The following is a 22325-nucleotide window of genomic DNA, read 5'->3' as shown; positions in this document are numbered from 1 at the left end:
ATCCATTTCCTCTGACGTGTAACTTATACTCCTGGTTTGCTTCAGCCCTTCAGATATCCATTGAAAAGCCAGTTTTCCCCTGTACGTTTAATACTGGGGCTCTCCATATAGTGTCTGTACATCCCTTCCTCACTGAAACATTTTAACTCATTGATACAATTTTTCAATTGACAGCATGCCTTTTTTCCAAGGACCGCTAACCACTTGCCACAGACAGGATCAAATAAATATTCTCACAACCCAGAGAAGTAGCGCGAAGCCTGCACACCATTCCCTTTTCACACATCTGCTGTGGTTCCTCAGCCTAAGGTGGCTGATGGGTGGTCACAGCCAAAGCCAGAGCTGGGCCCCTCAGGCCTCCTACCCAACTTCCTTTCCTCTTGCCACCTCTTGTCTGCCTCTCCTGTGAGGGACTGCCTTACCGGTCAGTTTGGGAACAGCCAGGACTCCTGGGGTCCTGGGTGAGACTGTGCCCATGTCATCGCTGACACCATCACAGGCGAATCCTCGCTTTCACCATCATCAGCTCCAGCCTCCTCGCAGTCCTGCTGCTCGTCCTCGGCTCAGCTTCTGGATAGAGACAAAGAGAAGGACTGAGTGCAGGTCACAGGACACTAGCAATTAACCTGGCTACTCCCTGTGATATGGAAGTTAGCCTGAAGGATTTTGAACTTGGGCCACTCTGTTCTGGCATCTGGAGAAAGCTGTGGTCCTGAAGCTGCTCAGGCATTCCCTGTACACTTGGCCATTCTAGTGGCACTTCTGGAGTTTTTGATAAATTGGGGATTTACTGAGATTTGCAAGTAAAGTCTGGGTTTCCTGGTAGCCCCAATGCACACCTGCTATCATAGGTTTAAAGTGACTTGCATAGTGATTAAAGTGAAAGAGCTGGATTTTGAACCTGGGTCAGATCAATTTCAAAACCTTTAATTTTTCACTGTCACTCTCAACACTCTTTCTGGCTAACAATTTCTGTGAAACCTCCAAACACAGACCTTATACTACATGTTCATGCCACGAGGGCAGCCTTGTTGTGGCAGGGGCCGTAGGCCCAGCCTCCTGGGGAGGAGGAAGGTACAGTTGAGGTTTCATGTCACACCCATTACCAGCAACTACCTCCCGGGCATGGTGTTGTGCCTGGCACAAGATTAAGAGCTAGTTATTACACAGTATAGATTAGACATGGTTCCCAAGAAACTTTTACAGCCAAAAGTGAGAAAAAGCAAAAAGAGACCCATTAAAAAGACAGAAAAGGAGACCCATCAGAGATCTCACTTGTTATACAGGATGGTAAAAAGGTACCCCTTCCGTCGAGGCACGGTACGTGTGGCTGGGCAGAGAGTCAGGACCCTGCCACCTGATAGTGGCAGAGTCTTACAGGTCTAAACTAAGATCCGGCCCTCTGCCTTGTATGGCAGCAGGTCACCATGTAAGCCCCTAGACCTGATTCATACATGACCCTTCTAAGAGCTGTCATGGAATGAAGTTTTCTGAAGGGAGAACCAGAGGGAACGACAAAGCCTCTATATGGAACTGAGCTGCCTCAAAACCACAACTGCGTCCCAAATCACTAGCTTCCTGCTCCCAACTGTGGTCATGACCGAACGATAAGGTTACGTCTCTGATGGATGGCACAGGCACGGACAACCTCTCATTCCTGGATTCTTCCTGCCTCTCCCCTTTCCAGCCTGAGACTCTGTTCTTCAAATAGGTGGGTTGTTCTTTAAGGCCCCAGGGTGTGAGTGGTCTGAGCATAGCTCTGCCTCTTTTCTTGGGAAAGCCCCTGAGGATGGGCTTCATGGTCTCCAATAGAAGCCTGGTAACTGCCCCCCTCCCCGCCATAACCCCGGTTGCTGGCTCTTCTTGGAGCACAAACACCATCACCTGGAAATAAACCCCATCAATGGACACCCTACCTCCCCCGCCAAAGATCATCATATGGGCCCAGGGAGGAAAAGTATAGGAACGAAGATTCCTGCAAAGCCAGAGTTAGAAACTTGATTGAGGAATATGATGTGTGTGGCTGAGCAGAACAGCAGAGAGTGCTTCCGAGTCCTGTGTGCTCAGGGCAGTGCTGGGAGGTCTGGGGCAGCCCCTGCCCAGGGCCCCACAGCGCTGTTATATCTTGCAGCACTACTATCAGTCCTCAGCAGGTCCCAGTCTGGCCCTCTCCTGACCAGAAATCCGGTTCTGTTTATCTGTTTTGTGAGAGGTGTGACCCAGACCCTGAGGACGTAACCAAAGTTCCCACAGCTAGCTGAGCGTTACAATCCCTCTGTCTTCAACAGGCATGTCAAGAACCAGAAGACTCTCGTTTACAGAGCTGGCTCAGGTCATTATAACCTGCAGAGGAGAAAGCCTGAGTTCTACAGGGACAAATACTTCCCTTCCTTTATTCTTGGCAGCTGAGACCTACTGAAAGCTCGGTGATTGATGAGGATCCAAACTCTCTCTCCACCCACCCTCCTTCCTTCAAAGGGGAAAGAAAATCTGTTCTCTTAAAAGCTGGCATGGACACCAATAAGGAAAACAAACAAGTGCTTGAGAAGCAACAGCTAAATCAAGTTTTTCCACCTTGTTCCAACTGCTTGTCCCCTAACCCAGGCCCTCTCCAACCTGATCCCATTTCTCTTTCCTTACTCCCCTTCTCACCATTGCCTTCGTCTCCTGGGTTCTCACTCTAAAAGCTGCACCAAGGTCACTGCCTTCTCAACGCTTCCTGGATGATGCACCCTCATCCAGGCTTGGATCTTCCTATGCAGAAAGGAAGACGTGTAGGGAATTGCTTCAGCTCCAGGATCTTCTCGTTGATGTAGTTTGGGCTGCAGCCATCATAAGCACAGCTCCCAGAGCTGGCTGAAAGCTTGTGAGGCCCAGCAGTTGCCAATATCGTGAGAGTCTGAAGAGCTGGTGGGAGACCTCCAAGTTGCCAACCTCTCTGAGATGTCAGAACCTGCCATCAGCCACCTGAGAGAACGTGAGTAATGAAGACAAATTCAACTGAGGCTCATGTGTTCTCAAATGCAGTTCCTACAATGTGGAGAATCACTTCCAGCTAGGCCTCTCCAATAAGAACTTCATTTCTACTTCACTTTGCTAAGTTTGGGTGAGAAGGTATAGTTTTTTTTTTTTTGCAGTACGCGGGCCTCTCACTGTTGTGGCCTCTCCAGCTGCGGAGCACAGGCTCCGGACGCGCAGGCTCAGTGGCCATGGCTCATGGGACCAGCCGCTCCGCGGCACGTGGGATCTTCCCAGACTGGGCACGAATCCGCGTCCCCTGCATCGGCAGGCGGACTCTCAACCACTGCGCTCCCATTCAAGTCAGACAGTGTCCTAATGGAAATCTCACAGACTTTGTCAGGTGGATCCAGTTTCCAGTGCCAGCTCAACTCCTCATTAACTGATGTGGGGCAAAATACTCAACTTCTCTAAGCTTCTTTTTCTCATCTGAGCATAACTATACCAATCCTGCAGCATACAGAAAAAGATTAGAAATGCTATTTGTAAAGCATCTGGCCAGTGCTTGGCACTTACAAGATGCAGAGTAAATGGTCTGTGGTGATAATAACAGAAGCTCTATCTTACAGGAACTTCTTTATAGCATATCTCACTACTTGATATATATTTATTGGTTTCATGTCTGTCATCCCTACAAGAATGTAAGGTTCTTGGAGAGCAGGTAATTTGTTTTGTTCATTGCTGAATCACAGCACCTTGAATAGTGTCTCATGCAAAATAAATATTTTGCAAATGAATGAAAGGGTGAAAAAAGACAAGGAAGTCTGGGTCTTTAGACCTGATTGACTGCTTAAAGTACTTAAGCATTGTAAAGAATATGAAAGGAGGCGAAGACTGGTCTCTGGCTGAGACGTCTCTGAAATCTGTCTCCCCTTCGTTTCCACTTCTATCGCTATAAGGTTGCATTTCGGAACTTCAGCACTATTTTTTGTTGTTGTTTTAAAGCTCAGGTTTTTGTTTTTTGGCTACGCTGCGCGGCACGCAGGATCTTAGTTCACCGACCAGGGATCGAACCCCCGCCCCCTGCAGTGGAAGTGTGGAGTCCTAACTGCTGGACCTCCAGGGAATTCCCTTGAACTTCAGCACGACAGTATTGACATTTGGGGCCAGACAGGTCTTTGTTGTCTGTGGGGGTCGGGGTGGGGGGTTGGGGGGGTGTCCTATGCATTGTAGGATGTTTAGCTGCACTCCTTGTCTCCACCCACTAGATGTCAGGAGCACCTGTCAGTCATGACAAGACTACTCCAGATTTTGCCAAATATCTTTGGGGGGTCAAAATCTTCCCTGGCTGAGAACCCCTGGTCAGGGACACATCATTAGGCCAGGCTGGTACAAGAGTCTTCCATCTATCTACCTGATCTTCCTACAGAGCAGATCTGGATCTCTTGACTTTCTACAAATCTAATTCAATTGTGTAAACTGCTCTGCTCAAAAGCCTTCAAGACTTCCTAATACCACTGAAATAAGTCAAGATCTCCTAACTTGCAAAGGCTCTCCCTGGATTCTAGATCTAACCTACTGCTCCAGTCTCACTGCGCACTCTCCTACACATGGTCTACAATCCAGCACAGGTGAACTGGTCCCACATCGTGGAACAGGCTCTCTGCTTTCCATAGTGTCTTTGCCCTCTAACCTTTTCCCAAGACCTAATTTCATTCTTTCCAGAGAAACTGAACACCAGGGGCTGCCAATCTCCATTCCTCCCAAGCTAGGGAGGAAGGGCACCTAAGCCTAGAAATTAGAAATACGGTAAATTTTATGTTCTCATGAGTGGAGTCCATCAAAGAAGACAAAAAACCCACTGATAGAGGATTGGTAACAGCACCATCACCACCTTCTTGACGCTTCCTTGACGCTCTGAACTCCTCGGCCCTGTCTGTAACTCTTTCTCGGGGAACCTTCTCTTACTCCACCTAACACCAGAACTTGTTTCTGCAAGTTTATCTACTCCACAGTTTGGGAGCTCTCTGAGTGCAAGGAGCATGTCTGAGCTGCGTTCGTGTCCTCACTGCCCAACACAAGGGCGCACAAGGACGCGATAGGGCCTCGGTGAACCAGTGTTTTATTCACGTAAAGCACAAGGGTAAAAGGCTCTGCGCCTTTCAAAGCACACTTCACAGGGAAAGAAAGCGGACAGGAGCCTCCAAAGGGCGACAGGTCCCGTACACCAGCCTACCATGTTCCCAGCCTCTCCAAACAGAGGGAGGCGGCACCGGGTCACGGCCACTGAGAGCCTTCCCGTCACAAGACCCAGGACATCATGAGAGCCTCAGGGGAGAGGGCGGAGCCGCGGAGCTCCAGCCCGCCCCGCCGCGAAAAGCCTCAAACGCGCGACTCACCCACCTGGTCAAATTTCCCAGAGCGCGCGGCCTGAAGCTGCCGCGGGGCAGGCCGGGACTTCCAGAAAGCCTAACGAATGCGCAAGGGCTAAGACGGAAAACAGCGCCGCCGGATACGCACAACCCTCCCCAGATGGTCCCGCCCCCCCGCTAATCGACAGCAGTCTTCCCCAATGAGGAGACAGGTTCCTCGTTTGCGTCATAACCTGGACCAATAACGCTGTTCGAAAACCCGGGGCCCTGGATCTGGACGTTTGTTAATCCCTCCTATTGGTTACTGCTGCTGTTCTGCTCGACAGGAGGTTCCGCTTCTCTTACTTGGAAGGGTCTTTGTACCAGGCCTACCCGGACTCGTACCCTACTTACAGATGAGACAATGACAGTATCAAAAATACGTAACGCTTACTATATGTTTGGCACAGTTTTATACACGTACACAGTAACTTATCCTCACACCAATCCTATGAAGCCAGTACTATTACCGTCCTCCAGACGAGAAAACTGCGACAGTTTAAGTGACTGTCTAATCACAGAAGTAGGACTAGAACTCGCTTCTAACCCAATGCTTTTCTTCCCTCTGTTTTAATTTTTTCATATTCCACAAGTATCGCAAAACATTCTCATTTAAAAATGAAGCCTCTCATCCCTTAACTCCCAAGTTACACTCCCTCTCCAGAGGAAATAACTGTCATTAGTGTGTATGTCTTGCTGGATCTTAATCTGTAATTTTGTCTACTTAGTATATCTTACAAGTTTTTCTGTTTCAATATATCAACCTCCTCTTTTTTTTTTTTTAAACTCCTGTGTTTGGCATTCACCATTATGTGTTCAATCTTCAATCATTTCCCTTTTGATGGACATTCAAATACTTTCCTAATTTTCGTGTGTGTGTGTGTGTGTGTGTGTGTGTGTGTGTGTGTGATTCTGGATTGGGATATTCTGAATATATTCTGAAGAGGGAGCTCATGGGTTGGGATAAGAGTGTGTGGGAAAGAAAAGTGGAGGCTTCTCTCTGCCTTTATTCTGGCCCCACTTCATCCATCCATCATTTATAAACAATCTGGCTGCACAGTGAGAGTAGTACTCCATCAGGATATAAATGGAGGGAGCTGGGATGTGATATAGACTGATAAACCTCCTTAGGGTAAGTATACCATCTTTGATTAAGTACAACACTGAGCGGTTTTCTCTAAGCACTTGCACATGCACTATCTACTTTGATCCTTACATTGTTCCTGCCATTTACTATATCCACATTTCAGATGATGAAACAGAGTGCTAGAGAGGGTTAACAAAACATAAGCCTGGGACATCTTGATGTAGCGGAAAGCAAGGAAATGCTCAAGGAATATGGGGACAAGTCAAAAAACACAAAAGCCAGTTTGAATGGACTCCCAGTGATGAAACAAGGGACAAAAATATAATGATATTAAGAAGTTATAAACCATAGAATAGGAAACATTGATTCTGTAAGATGTAAATAAATAAAAGATTAAATTGAGTTTCATTAGTATCAGGATATTTAAGTAGTTTCAAAGTATTTCCCTGTAAAATGCTTATTAATTACAAAACAGGAAATAATGGAAAAGCCTAGCAGACACCACCTTCATTTAGTGATCCAAGTAGCATCACTAGTAATGGGAGACATTGAAATTTACAACACCTGTCTTAGTCTGAAGACATTGAAATTTACACCACCTGTCTTAGTCTGCTTAGGCTGCCATAACTAAATACCATAGATTGAGTGACTTAAACAATAGGAATTAATTTTCTCACAATTATGGAGCCTGGAAACCCAAGATTAAGGTTCTGGCAGGATTCAGTTTCTGGTGAGGGCTCATTCCTGGCTTGCAGAAGGCTGGTTTGTCTACAGTTGGCCTTTCCTTTGACTGTGTGTGGAGAGAGAAAGATCTCCCTCTCCTTCTTCTCTTTGTAAGGTCACCAATCCCATCAGATGAGGGGCACACCCTTATGATACCACTTAACCCTAATTACCTCCTAAAGGCTCTATGTTCAAATACAATTAATTACATTGGGGTTTAGGGTTTCAATATATGAATTTTCAGGTGGGGTACAAATTCAGTCCATAGCACCACCTGACAGCATACGATGAGAAGAATGCAACATCACATGTGTGGAATTCCTGACAAAGATGACCTGAATCTAACTATGAGGAAAAAACTGAAATTGAGCTATGTTCTACTAAATAACTGGATGATCTTTTAAAGTGTCAGGGTCACGAAAGTCAAGAAAAGACAGAGGAACAATTTCAGACTGACAGAGACTAAGGAGACATGACAACTACATGCAACGTGTAATTTTGAACAGAATCCTTTTGCTATGAAATGCATTGTTGGGACAACTGGCAAAAGCTGAATGGGGTCTCAGGATTAAATAATATAATGTATTGATGTTCATTTAGTAATTTTGATGGCTACATGGTGGTCCTGTAGGAGAACGTCCTTGTTTGTTAGAGATACACAGTAAAATATTTGGGGAAGACAGAGTATCATGCTGTCAACTTACTCTCAAATGATCCAGGGAGAGAAAGTCCTTTATATCATGCTTCCAACATTTCTGTAAGTTTGTGATTATTACAAAAAGAAAAAAATTTGGAAAAGGCACAAGCTTTAGAGTCAAGAGTACTTCGGTTTGATTCCCAGACCTACCACTGTGTACTGGGAGCACATTTCCTCTTGTGCTCCAATGTCCTCATCTTAAAATGGGGATGGTGTAGGTTGTCGTGAGGGTTAAAGGAGTTGATCCTATAAAGGGTTTAGATTGTTACATAGCCCAGGATAAGTACTCAGTAAAGTTGATGTGCTCAACCCATCTATATAGTCAAATAAACTGGATTTTTCCACCCAATCGTTAATGGAGTGTCCAAATTAGCCTGTAATTTAGAATTCACATACTAGAGCATAAGCTCACCAAGCCAAAGGTACTTTCCAATTCTTATTTCTCACCATCTCCTTTATTCCAACATCTCCTAACCACAGCCATGTAATTGAACCTGAAGGCTGTGAAGACGGAAAAAGGACTGACACCCTTCATTGACAGGTTCAAAATTTAGTCATTGCACTCACTTTGCTAGGATACAGGGCAAGGTGGGACTTGGACAGACTCTGTGAAAGGCTCTAAGAGATGGGCTCTTAAATTCATTTAAATCCAATGACCACACTAGCATATTCAAATTCTCTACATTTATATTTTACTAAGGCTGGTGAACCTTCTATAGTTCTTGGTATATCTTTTGTTTTGCATTTTTTTGAATATCCAACTGAATAAGACACAAAACATATTTTTTCTTCTGAAACCCTAGAAATGGAACGTCAAAGTCCTTAATAACAAGGAGCTTTCCTCACATTTAATGGCTTTTTTCCCAATTTTTGACTTTGTTTCAAGCACACCACTGAGAATGGAAGATGAATATGTGTACACTTTGATGATGGCGTATGTGATCCCCATGATGCATTCATGTCCCAAGCTTTTTCTCCTCCCTGTAATTCTCTGTGTCTTACTATGCCCCTAAATGCAAGTTAGATTCAAAACGTCCTGTACTTTCCGTAGGGAGACCCTGCAAAACTCTGAAGTGTCTGAAGAACGCCTGTCTATTTTCTTCCTATTTTCCCCCAAGTAATTTTGCAATTTAAACGAATTAGCTAGGGGATATCTCCTTGGAAAATACAATTCTCATAAATTAATCAACTGGCATTCTGGTGTGTATATCAACTTAGGAGTTTAGTCATTGTGATTCTACCTCCTGAGAACTTCATCTAATCTGAGTGTGCTGATCAATAAAACTTTTGAGCCTGCACGACTCTGGACTTTGATGAGCTCACCAAGATTATGCTGCTAGGTGGCTAGTCCTGGAGACATACTTCAGTATTACTGGGTAGGGAACTGAGACAATAGGTCATGGTTCTGATCTACAACTAGAAAAACAAATTCAGGCTGGGACAATATAACTAGACGTCTTTGGGGAGGCATTATGCAAATGTGGAAAGAGGGGAAACGTCATTGTTTGTTCAGCATTGTCCAAGTGACAGGATGACCCCAAAGTGGCAAATATGAAAATGGTTCATTTGACATTTTTAGTTCCTAGTGTGAAAAAGGGAGATTCATGGGGCTTGTTAATTAATTCAACTCACTAAGTATTTATTGAGCATCTACTATGTATTAGGCATGTGTTTAGGTGCTGTGAAGGACACAAGACTCTTTAGAAAGTAGCCCTAAAATCATTGATCATCTTTTCTCTGGTAATGTAGTTGCCAGGTAACTTTCTCATATCAACCCAGCTTCTCTCCCTGGGGAAAGAACATATGAACTGCAGTGGCAGGTGTGGATTCCCTTGGCAATTCTAGTGATGTGAAGAATCATGTACTGGCATTCTAATTCCAATACCTGAGTTCTTTGGTAAGTCATGGTGTGCTGGACTGATTGCTGAATTTTAGAAACTTTAGGGGTGAAAGACTAGATCATGAGGCAGAGGAGATGCTTTACAAATGGATGATCTTTCCTGGGCTCTTAAACTTGCTTAAGGAATCTCAGAGCATTCCATAATCCACTGACCATACCAGCATATCCAAATACTGGTAGCAAATCTGATGGCTGGGACTTTGGTGAGAAAATGATTTAATTAATTAATTAATTAATTTTTTGGCTATGTGGCATGTGGGATCTTAGTTCCCCGACCAGGGATCAAACCTGCACCCTCTGCAGTGGAAGCGTGGAGTCTCAACCACTGGACAGCCAGGGAAGTCCCAGTGAGAAAATAATTTAAATAAAACTATTTAATTGAAAGAAAAATGGTCTTGGGAATTCCCCAGCAATTCAGTAGTTAGGACTCCAGGCTTCCACTGCAGGGGGCACTGGTTCGATCCCTGGTCGAGAAACTAAGATCCCACAAGCCGGAGGGCACGGCCAAAAAGAAAAGAAAAGAAAAATGGTCTTCTTACCATTTCCTTTCTTAATTTAATTTTATTTGCTTTTTATACAGTAGGTTCTTATTAGTTATCCATTTTGTACATATTAGTGTATACATGTCAATCACAATCTCCCAATTCATCACACCACCACGACACCCCGCCCAACGCCACTTTCCCCCCTTGGTGTCCATATGTTTGTTCTCTGCATCTGTGTCTCAATTTCTGCCCTGCAAACCAGTTCATCTGAACCATTTCTCTAGGTTCCACATATGTGCGTTAATATACGATATTTGTTTTCTCTTTCTGACTTATTTCACTCTGTATGACAGTCTCAGGATCTATCCACATCTCTACAAATGATCTGATTTCATTCTTTTATGGCTAATATTCCATTGTATATATGTACCACATCTTCTTTATCCATTCATCTGTCGATGGGCATTTAGGTTGCTTCCATGACCTGGCTATTGTAAATAGTGCTGCAGTGAATATTGGGTGCATGTGTCTTTTTGAATTATGGTTTTCTCTGGGTATATACCCAGTGGTGGGATTGCTGGGTCATATGGTAACTCTATTTTTAGTTTTTTAAGGAACCTCCACACTGTTCTCCATAGTGGCTGTATCGATTTACATTCCCACCAACAGTGCAAGAAGGTTCCCTTTTCTCCACACCCTCTCCAGCATTTGTTGTTTGCAGATTTCCTGATGATGCCCATTCTAACTGGTGTGAGGTGATACCTCATTGTAGTTTTGATTTGCATTTCTCTAATAATTAGTGATGTTGAGCAGCTTTTCATGTGCTTCTTGGCCATCTGTGTGTCTTCTTTGGAGAAATGTCTATTTAGGTCTTCTGCCCATTTTTGGACTGAGTTGTTTGCTTTTTAATGTTGAGCTGCATGAGCTGTTTACATATTTTGGAGATTAATCCTTTGTCTGTTGATTCATTTGCAAATATTTTCTCCCATTCTGAGGGTTGTCTTTTCATCTTGTTTGTAGTCTCCTTTGCTGTGCAAAAACTTTTAAGTCTCATTAGGTCCCATTTGTTTATTTTTGTTTTTATTTCCATCACTCTAGGAGGTGGATCAAAAAAGATCTTGCCGTGATTTATGTCAAAGAGTGTTCTTCCTATGTTTTCTTCTAAGAGTTTTATAGTGTCCGTTCTTACATTTAGGTCTCTAATCCATTTTGAGTTTATTTTTGTGTATGGTGTTAGGAAGTGTTCTAATTTCATTCTTTTACATGTAGCTGTCCAGTTCTCCCAGCATCACTTATTGAAGAGACTGTCTTTTCTCCATTGTATATCCTTGCCTCCTTTGTCATAGATTAGTTGACCATATGTGCATGGGTTTATCTCTGGGCTTTCTATGCTGTTCCATTGATCTATATTTCTGTTTTTGTGCCAGTACCATATTGTCTTGATTACTGTAGCTTTGTAGTATAGTCTGAAGTCTGGGAGCATGATTCCTCCAACTCTGATTTTTTCCCTCAAGGCTGCATTGGCTATTCAGGGTCTTTTGTGTCTCCAAACAAATTTTAAGATTTTTTTTCTTGTTCTGTAAAAAATACCATTGGTAATTTGATAGGGATTGCATTGAATCTGTAGATTGCTTTGGTTAATATAGTCATTTTCACAATATTGATTCTTCCAATCCAAGATCATGGTATATCTCTCCATCTGTTGGTATCATATTTAATTTCTTTCATCAGTGTCTTATAGTTTTCTGCATACAGGTCTTTCGTCTCCCTAGGTAGGTTTACACCTAGGTATTTTATTCTTTTTGTTGCAGTGGTAAATGGGAGTGTTTCCTTAATTTCTCTTTCAGATTTTTCATCATTAGTGTATAGGAATGCAAGAGATTTCTGTGCATTAATTTTGTATTCTGCACTTTTACCATATTCATTGATTAGCTCTAGTAGTTTTCTGGTGGCGTTTTTACGATTTTCTATGTATAGTATCATGTCATCTACAAACAATGACAGTTTTACTTCTTCTTTTCCAATTTGTATTCCTTTTATTTCTTTTTCTTCTCTAATTGCTGTGGCTAGGACTTCCAAAACTATACTGAATAATAGTGGTGAGAGTGGACATCCTTGTCTTGTTCCTGATCTTAGTGGAAATGCTTTCATTTTTAACCATTGAGAATGATGTTTGCTGTGGGTTTGTCATATATGCCCTTTTTATGTTGAGGTAGGTTCCCTCTATGCCCACTTTCTGGTGAGTTTTTATAATAAATGGGTGTTGAATTTTGTCAAAAGCTTTTTCTGCATCTATTGAGATGATCATATGGTTTTTCTTCTTCAATTTGTTAATATGGTGTATCGCATTGATTGATTTGCATATATTGAAGAATCCTTGCATCTCTGGGATAAATCCCACTTGATCATGGTGTATGATCCTTTTAATGTGTTGTTGGATTCTGTTTGCTAGTATTTTATTGAGGATTTTTGCATCTATATTCATGAGTGATATTGGTCTGTAATTTTCTCTTTTTGTAGTATCTTTGTCTGGTTTTGGTATCAGGGTGATGGTGGTCTCATAGAATGAGTTTGGGGGTGTTCCTTCCTCTGCAATTTTTTAGAAGAGTTTGAGAAGGATGGGTGTTAGCTCTTCTCTAAATGTTTGATAGAATTCACCTGTGAGGCCATCTGGTCCTGGACTTTTGTGTGTTGGAAGATTTTTAATCACAGTTTCAATTTCATTACTTGTGATTTGTCTGTTCATATTTTCTATTTCTTCCTGGTTCAGTCTTGGAAGGTTATACCTTTCTAAGAATTTGTCCATTTCTTCCAGGCTGTCCACTTTATTGGCATAGAGTTCCTTGTAGTAGTCTCTTAGGATGCTTTGTATTTCTGCGGTGTCTGTTGTAACTTGTCCTTTTTCATTTCTAATTTTAATGATTTGAGTCTTCTCCCTTTTTTTCTTGATGAGTCTGGCTAATGGTTTATCAAGTTTGTTTATCTTCTCAAAGAACCAGCTTTTAGTTTTATTGACCTTTGCTATTGTTTTCTTTGTTTCTTTTTCATTTATACCTGCTCTGATCTTTATGATTTCTTTCCTTCTACTAACTTTGGGGTTATTTTGTTCTTCTTTCTCTAGTTCCTTTAGGTATAAGGTTAGATTGTTTATTTGAGATGTTTGTTGTTTGTTGAGGTAGGATTGTATTGCTATAAACTTCCCTCTTAGAATTGCTTTTGCTGCATCCCATAGGTTTTGGATCGTCATGTTTTCATTGTCATTTGTCTCTAGGTATTTTTTGATTTCCTCTTTGATTTCTTCAGTGATCTCTTGGTTATTTTGTAAAATATTGTTTGGCCTCCATGTGTTTGTGTTTTTTACTTTTTTTCCCTGTAATTGATTTCTAATCTCATAGCATTATGGTCAGAAAAGATACTTAATATGATTTCAATTTTCTTAAATTTACTGAGGCTTGATTTGTGACCCAAGATGTGATCTATCCTGGAGAATGTTCTGTGCGCATTTGAAAAGAAAGTGTAATCTGCTGTTTTTGGATGGAATGTCCTATAGATATCAATTAAATCTATCTGGTCTGTTGTGTCATTTAAAGCTTGGGTTTCCTTATTAATTTTCTGTTTGGATGATCTGTCCATTGGTGTAAGTGAGGTGTTAAAGTCCCCCACTATTATTGTGTTCCTGTCGATTTCTTCTTTTATAGCTGTTAGCAGATGCCTTATGTATTGAGGTGCTCCTATGTTGGGTGCATATATATTTATAATTGTTATATCTTCTTCTTGGATTGATGTCTTGATCATTATGTAGTGTCCTTCCTTGTCTCTTGTAACATTGTGTATTTTAAAGTCTATTTTATCTGATATGAGTATTGCTACTCCAGCTTTCTTTTGATTTCCATTTGCATGGAATATCTTTTTCCATCCCCTCACTTTCAGTCTGTATGTGTCCCTAGGTCTGAAGTGGGCCTCTTGTAGACAGCATATATATGGGTCTTGTTTTTGTATCCATTCAGCAAGCCTGTGTCTTTTGGTTGGAGGATTTAATCCATTCACGTTTAAGGTAATTATTGATATGTATGTTCCTATTACCACTTTCTTAATTGTTTTGGGTTTGTTTTTGTAGGCCCTTTTCTTCTCTTGTGTTTCCCACTTAGAGAAGTTCCTTTAGTATTTGTTGTAGAGCTGGTTTGGTGGTGCTGAATTCTCTTAGCTTTTGGTTGTCTGTAAAGCTTTTGATTTCTCCATCGAATCTGAATGAGATCCTTGCCGGGTAGAGTAATCTTGGTTGTAGGTCCTTCCCTTTCATCACTTTAAATATGTCATGCCACTCCTTTCTGGCTTGTAGAGTTTCTGCTGAGAAATCAGCTCTTAACCTTATGGGAGTTCCCTTGTATATTATTTGTCATTTTTCCCTTGCTGCTTTCAATAATTTTTCTGTGTCTTTAATTTTTGCCAATTTGATTACTATGTCTCAGTGTGTTTCCTTGGGTTTATCCTTTATGGGACTCTCTGCGCTTCCTGGACTTGGGTGGCTATTTCCTTTCCCATGTTAGGGAAGTTTTCGACTATAATCTCTTCAAATATTTTCTCAGGTCCCTTCTCTCTCTCTTCTCATTCTGAGACCCCTATAATGCGAGTGTTGTTGCGTTTAATGTTGTCCCAGAGGTCTCTTAGGCTGTCTTTATTTCTTTTTTCTTTATTCTGTTCCGCAGAGGTGAATTCCTCCTTTCTGTCTTCCAGGTCACTTATCTGTTCTTCTACCTCAGTTATTCTGCTATTGATTCCTTCTAGTGTAGTTTTCATTTCAGTTTTTGTATTGTTCATCTATGTTTGTTTGTTCTTTAATTCTTCTAGGTCTTTTTTAAACATTTCTTACATCTTCTCGATCTTTGCCTCCATTCTTTTTGGAGGTCCTGGATCATCTTCACTATCATTATTCTGAATTCTTTTTCTGGAAGGTTACCTATCTCCACTTTATTTAGTTGTTTTTCTGGGGTTTTATCTTGTTCCTTCATCTGGTACATAGCCCTCTGCCTTTTCATCTTGTCTATCTTTCTGAGTGTGGTTTTTGTTCCACAGGCTGCAGGATTGTAGTTCTTCTTGCTTCTGCTGTCTACCCTCTGGTGGATTAGGTTATCTAAGAGTCTTGTGGAACTTTCCTGATGGGAGTGACTGGTGGTGGGTAGAACTGGCTGTTGCTCTGGTGGCAGAGCTCAGTAAAACTTTAATCCGCTTGTCTGCTGATGGGTGGGGCTGGGTTCCCTCGCTGTTGGTTGTTTGGCCTGAGGTGACCCAACCCTGGAGCCTACCTGGGCTCTTTGGTGGGGCTAATGTCGGACTCTGGGAGGGCTCACACCAAGGAGTACTTCCCAGAACTTCTGCTGCCAGTGTCCTTGTCCACATGGTGAGACACAGCCACCCTCTGCCTCTGCAGGAGACCCTCCAACACTAGCAAATAGGTCTAGTTCAGTCTCCTATGGGGGTCACTGCTCCTTCCCCTGGGACTCGATGTGCACACTACTTTGTGTGTGCCCTCCAAGAGTGGAGTCTATGTTTCTCCCAGTCCTGTCAAAATCCTACAGTCAAATCTCGCTCGCCTTCAAAGTCTGATCCTCTGGGAATTCCTTCTCCTGTTGCCGGACCCCCATGTTGGAAGCCTGACGTGGGGCTCAGAACCTTCACTCCAGTGGACTTCTGTGGTATAAGTGTTCTCCAGTTTGTGAGTCAACCACCCAGCAGTTATGGGATTTGATTTTATTGTGATTGTGCCCCTCCTTCTGTCTCATTGTGGCTTCTCCTTTGTCTTTGGATGTGGGGTATCTTTTTTGGTGAGTTCCAGTGTCTTCCTGTTGATGATTGTTCAGCAATAAGTTGTGATTCCAGTGCTCTCACAAGAGGGAGTGAGAGCACGTCCTTCTACTCCGTCATCTTGAACCAATCTCCTTCCTACCATTTCTCATTCAACATTGGATAAGGCAAAAGGGAAAATGGAATGTAGACATAAAATAGAGGTTAAACAAGATGACAGAGGGGCATATGACTGGGAAGTGTGGGTAGATAGACTGAAACATTAAGAAAAGACAAAGAGAGATGGACAAAGATGATGGATGGATAGGGTGCAAAGATGAATTCTTGGGTTTTCAACTGGGGCTAATAAAACCTGGCTTGATTTTATGGAATTATATAAGATACTGCCAAGTGGAGGTGCTTTCTTTAGAAAAGTACAGAATTCTCTAGAAATACAATAATACATATGTAATATTTATTACACGTAATAAAATGTGGACAGCAGTGACAGTGAACTAAGTCTGTACTAAGTCAACAACCTCTGAGTCATTGATGACACATCTGCCCTGTTATCTGTGGTCCACAGTAGGATATTTGGTAAAGAAGTGTAGAACATTAGAAATAACATTAACGGGCTTCCCTGGTGGCGCAGTGGTTTAGAGTCCGCCTGCCGATGCGGGGGGCACGGGTTCGTGCCCCGATCCGGGAGGGTCCCATGTGCCGCGGAGCAGCTGGGCCAGTGGACCATGGCCGCTGAGCCTGCGCGTCCGGAGCCTGTGCTCCGCAACGGGAGAGGCCGCAGCGGTGAGAGGCCCGCGTACCGCAAAAAAATAAATAAATAAAATAAATAAAGACACAAACCTACTAGAGAACGGACTTGAGGATATGGGGAGGGGGAAGGGTGAGCTGTGACAAAGCGAGAGAGAGGCATGGACATATATACACTACCAAACGTAAGGTAGATAGCTAGTGGGAAGCAGCCGCATAGCACAGGCAGATCAGCTCGGTGCTTTGTGACCACTTGGAGGGGTGGGATAGGGAGGGTGGGAGGGAGGGAGACGCAAGAGGGAAGAGATATGGGAAATATGTACATGTATAACTGATTTTCTTTGTTATAAAGCAGAAACTAACACAGCATTGTAAAGCAATTATACCCCAATAAAGATGTTAAAAAAAAATCCCTTTAACCTCAAAAAAAAAGAAATAACATTAACCATGTACCAACAGCTTAGTGCTGTCAAGAACATGCTTGTACTGCGGTCAGTACTCCTCATGTTCAGCTGGCCAGAGAGAATGAGAAAAAACTTGTAGAGATGAAGAGGTGGTAAATGATAGTTTTCCCTTCCTTCAGCTGACTTCCCCAGCAGCCTCCTCAGCGCCCCCTTCACCTCCTTGTTCCTCAGAGTGTAAATGAGAGGGTTCACCATGAGTGTGACCACAGAGTAGAAGAGGGAAATGAATTTGTCCTGGTTGCTGGTCTTAGCTGGAAGCAGATACCCATAGATAGCTGAGCCATAAAAGAGGAGTACCACCACCAGATAAGAGGGGCACGTGTTAAAGGTCTTTCTCTGTCCCTTGGCCGAGTGGATCTTCAGCACTGCCTGAGCTATGTAGCAGTAGGAGATCAGGATGATGCTTAATGGGACAGTGGTGAAGAAGGTGCAGACACCATTGAGCACAGCCTCATTGAGACTTGTGTCTCCACAGGCTAGTTTGATCATGGCGGGCACCTCACACAGGAAGCTGTCCACCCTCTGGTGCCCTCACAAAGGGAGCTGCAGAGTGAAGGTTGACTGGACCACAGAGTTGCCCAAGCCACCCAACCAGGTAATGGCAGCCAGCAGCCAGCAGAGCCGGGGGTTCATGATGGTGGTGTAGTGCAGGGGCCAGCACACCGCGACATAGTAGTCAAATGCCATCACCAACAGCAGGATGCACTCAGTAGCCCCTAGCCAGAGGAAAACATTGAGTTGGGTCACACAGCCACCATAGCTGATGGTCTTGTCTGATCCCCACAAGATGATCAGCACTTGGGGGACTGAGCTAGTAGTAAAAGCAAGATCCAGGGAGGAGAGGTTACTGAGGAAGAAGTACATGGGTGTGTGCAGCCGGGCATCCAGGCTGGAAAGCAGGATCATGGTTGAGTTCCCAACAAGGGTCAGCAAGTAGGAGAAGAGGATGACTACAAAAAAGATTATCTCCAGCTGGGGATGGTCAGATACACCCATCAGAATAAAGCTCTCCAAGGAGCTGCTGTTGGCCCTTTCCATCTCTGGTTGCCTTCAGTCACTTGAGGAATCTGTCCAGGGACAACCAGGAGTAAAGCAAGTGAAGAAGCTACTGGATTAGGTGGATCTGCATCAGTGCAGGTCTGATGTCGCCGACCTTTGTAGTTAAGTACCAGTTTAAATTTTATGATTGCAAGGTTTCATTGCAATCCCCAAACACTATCAGTCCCACAATGAATGGAAACTTTATTCCATCTGAATATCAACATGAGCTATCACAAAATGAAGGAAGTGCTTCATGAAGAACAAAAAGATCAGGGTCTTCAGTTCAACACAGTGATGACCCAAGAAATTCATCTTTGCACCCTGTCCATCCATCATCTTTGTCCATGATGAAGGAGTGTGAACTCCTTCAGTTCAAAAGGGTAGAGGAAGTTGACCATTGGAACTAAATGTGGAAATTCTCAAAAAATGCTAATTTCCCCAGCCAAGGTTTTGGTATACTCAGGGGAGGGGTGAGCAGACCTGCTGTATTTGGAAGAATTCCCCAAATGTTTCTGATAAATTTCTTCCCTTCTCTTCTATATCCCTCCCCTCCCAAGTGAAAACTCCTGGTCCTGAAAGATGAAGTTTGAGGGAGAAGGTGATGAGTCTATACAATCATGAAAAGAATGGGAAGCATGAATATAGACATATTCACCAAATACAGAAGATACAAACACGTGAGTTAAAAAGAGGTAAATGTAGAACAGAACAAAACTTCATGTAAGCCCAAGTACATGTAGGTGGAACAGGCTAAAGATAGAAACAGAGTCTACCCCAAAAGGAGTTAAATCAGTTACAGGATACCCATAATTAGAAAAGGAAAATAGAAGATTTCAGAGGGGATCCCCGAAAGTTTGAGGTATATGACCACTATGCCCACCTCTAAACCATGGAGTAATTCTTAACATCTCATAAACAAAAATTACCTCTTGTTAATAATGGGCCAATTACCATCTCCCTTCATTGGGCAAGACCTAGGCTTTACTGAAGATCACGAACCAAAGCCCACCCCCCTTCTTTGGCTAATAAATAAAAGGATCTGGGCTTCCCTGGTGGCGCAGTGGTTGAGAATCTGCCTGCTAATGCAGGGGACGCGGGTTCGAGCCCTGGTCTGGGAAGATCCCACATGCCGCGGAGCAACTAGGCCCGTGAGCCACAACTACTGAGCCTGCGCGTCTGGAGCCTGTGCTCCGCAGCAAGAGAGGCCGCAATAGTGAGAGGCCCGCGCACCGCGATGAAGAGTGGCCCCCGCTTGCCACAACTAGAGAAAGCCCTCGCACAGAAATGAAGACCCAACACAGCTCTTAATTAATTAATTAATTAATTTTTTTAAAAAAGAAATTCTGACTTCCTAACTGCAAGGAAGTCAGAATTTTTAAATAAATAAATAAATAAATAAAAGGATCTGAGAAGAAAACAAAAATAGTCTTGGGTCAGCTGTCCTCATCTTGAAGCTGAAGACTGGGAGTAAATGCTCTGCTCTTCCTCTGGATCATGACATGTCCCACAGGAACCCTGGCTGCCACGCCCAAAGAGCAGGCTTGATGGAAGTTTCTACTCAAGGGAAGTGTGCATATGTGCTTATCTGGTTCTGGTGCTCTAGACAGGAACCACTTGGCTACACCTCTTGGCCGAAGACCCTGAGAACTGTCCTTTTCATCAATAAGTAGCAAATATACTGGAGATCCTAATGCTATATCCCACCCAGATGTCAGGCAGGAAATCTCTTCTAATTGTCTGTTTCTTTTGAGTCAGGGATGATAAAGATTTCAGAGCACTTTTCAACCCTCCTTCATACCTCTATCGAATACCTTGAGAAGAGGTGACTACTTAGGGCTTCCCTAGTGGCACAGTGGTTAAGAATCCACCTGCCAATGCTGGGAACACAGGTTCGAGCCCTGGTCTGGGAAGACCCCACATGCTGCGGAGCAACTAAGGCCATGCGCCACAACTACTGAGCCTGCACTCTAGAGCCCGCGAGCCACAGCTAGTGAAGCCTGTGCGCCTGGAGCCCGTGCTCCGCAACAAGAGAAGCCACCGCAATGAGAAGCCCGCGCCACAATGGAAGAGTAGCCCCTGCTCGCCACAACTAGATAAAGCCCCAATCCAGCCAAAAATAAATAAATTAATTTAAAAAGAAGAAGAGGTGACTGCTTATTCTTTTCAATTAGGACTTAAGGGAGCTGCGGAACTGAGGTACCAATCTGGTAGCTCATATTTCTGTTCTTCCTGGTATCCATCTCACTACCTCCTCCTAGAAGTGCCTGTCCTCTTGTACCCCTAGGGGAAAGAAACACAGACAGACATGGCCCATCTTCTTCCATAAGTTGTCTGGTCTCTGGGTGGCTGATGCTTTGTGTCTGCTCAGCTGGGGACTCTTTCGGTCCCCACTCTATGCATACCAGTCAGCACAGAAAAAGGAAAGGGTATACAGTGGGAGGCTGTTGACCCCAGGCACTCAGAAACTCCCAAGCAAACATGAATGTAACTTCAAGTTTGAATTCAGCAACTTGACTGCTCTTCAGGGTGTTTTCCACCCTTAAAAGGTCTCTCCACTTGGTTCCTAGCTCTCTTGTAATCTGGAATGTTAAATTGATCCGGCACTATTTGCATTTTAAGAGGAGCCTAGAAAGGACAATACTGAACTCAGAGGATGCGCCATGTATGGTGCAATTTAGGAGCACCCAGATGGAGTTTGTTTGGCTACAGAAAGATTTTTAGGAATCACTCATGTATACATAGATGGTTCCCATCTTGGCCTGTCCGTAAATTTGTTTTGAACTTTCAGGATATTGAGAAGAGCAGCCGAGACTTGCTTCTTAAAGATAATCCTGGGTGTGGTAATAACCCACCTTTGCCCAGATTTCTGTCCATTCCTCCCCTAAATTTTACCACAATTCTCAATTGGCCACTTGTGGATTAGCCACAGCAAATACGGAATTTGGAGTTGGCTTTCTCCTGTCATGGAAACTGCTCCTGAGCTGTCAGCACTCCCCGTATGTGGGTGCAAGTTCTCAGAATTCAAGCCTTGCTTTAATATTAGCCTGAGTAATAAAAGGAAAGGGAATCATAAAAAAAAAAACAAATAAATAAACCTAATCCTGAATTCCTGACCCTGGCAGAGAAGTTTTTATATATGTTTTATTTTAAAATATTTCATTTATGTGGGAGACAGTTGACAGTGATATTCCTGAGAGCTCAGTTTGTGCCTATCTTGCATCTAAGGTCTAAGTTAACCTTTTCATGATGACTTGGTCAGAACTGGAGATAAGGTTTTCAGTGTAAACATTGTGGCAGCATGGCAGGCAAGAGCCACATAACAGAACAAAATTTGTCTAGAAGGTTGAAGTCTAAGGTGGATTTCAGGTATTTGATGGGGTGAACAGGAGTTCTACCCCCGAATCTTAGGATTCAAGAATTAGAGATGTGGGAATCGGGAAGACGGTGGAAGAGTAATACGTGGAGATCACCTTCCTCCCCACAGATACACCAGAAATACATCTACATGTGGAACAACTCCTACAGAACACCTACTGAACGCTGGCAGAAGACCTCAGACCTCCCAAAAGGCAAGAAACTCCCCACGTACCTGGGTAGGGCAAAAGAAAAAAGAATAAACAGAGACAAAAGAAAAGGGACGGGACCTGCACCAGTGGAAGGGAGCTGTGAAGGAGGAAAGGGTTCCACACACTAGGAAGCCCCTTCGCGGGCGGAGACTGCGGGGGGCGGAGGGGGGAAGCATCGGAGCCGCGGAGGAGAGCACAGCAACAGGGGTGCGGAGGGCAAAACGGGGAGATTCCCGCACAGAGGATCGGTGCTGACCGGCGCTCACCAGCCCGAGAGGCTTGTTTGCTCACCCGCCGGGGTGGGCGGGGCTGGGAGCTGAGGCTCAGGCCTCGGTCAGAGCGCAGGGAGAGGACTGGCAGCGTGAACACAGCCTGAAGGGGTTAGTGCGCCACGGCTAGCCGGAAGGGAGTCCGGGAAAAGGTCTGGACCTGCAGAAGAGGCAA

The 22325-nt window shown here is 43.7% G+C and overlaps 1 protein-coding gene and 1 long non-coding RNA gene across 2 annotated transcripts; both read right to left on the bottom strand.

Moving 5' to 3' along the window:
- Nucleotides 1–422: 422 nt before the first annotated feature.
- Nucleotides 423–5425, bottom strand: LOC114894499. The gene is made up of 3 exons (XR_003793239.1): nt 5362–5425; nt 2653–2967; nt 423–570 (listed from the first exon to the last, which is right to left on the bottom strand). It is a non-coding gene; the product is annotated as an uncharacterized LOC114894499 (long non-coding RNA).
- A 2568-nt stretch (nt 5426–7993) lies between these two features.
- Nucleotides 7994–18312, bottom strand: LOC114894305 (olfactory receptor 15). The gene is given in 2 exon segments (XM_029220840.1): nt 7994–8073; nt 17268–18312. Coding segments are annotated over 2 exon segments (1125 nt in total).
- Nucleotides 18313–22325: the final 4013 nt, after the last annotated feature.

Source organism: Monodon monoceros, unplaced genomic scaffold (genome assembly GCF_005190385.1).
Source record: "Monodon monoceros isolate NGI ecotype Baffin Bay Population unplaced genomic scaffold, NGI_Narwhal_1 Super_Scaffold_13, whole genome shotgun sequence".
NCBI lineage: Eukaryota > Metazoa > Chordata > Mammalia > Artiodactyla > Monodontidae > Monodon > Monodon monoceros.
The sequence above is the reverse complement of the archived record's forward strand: the minus strand, read 5'-3'. Positions and strand labels throughout refer to the sequence as shown.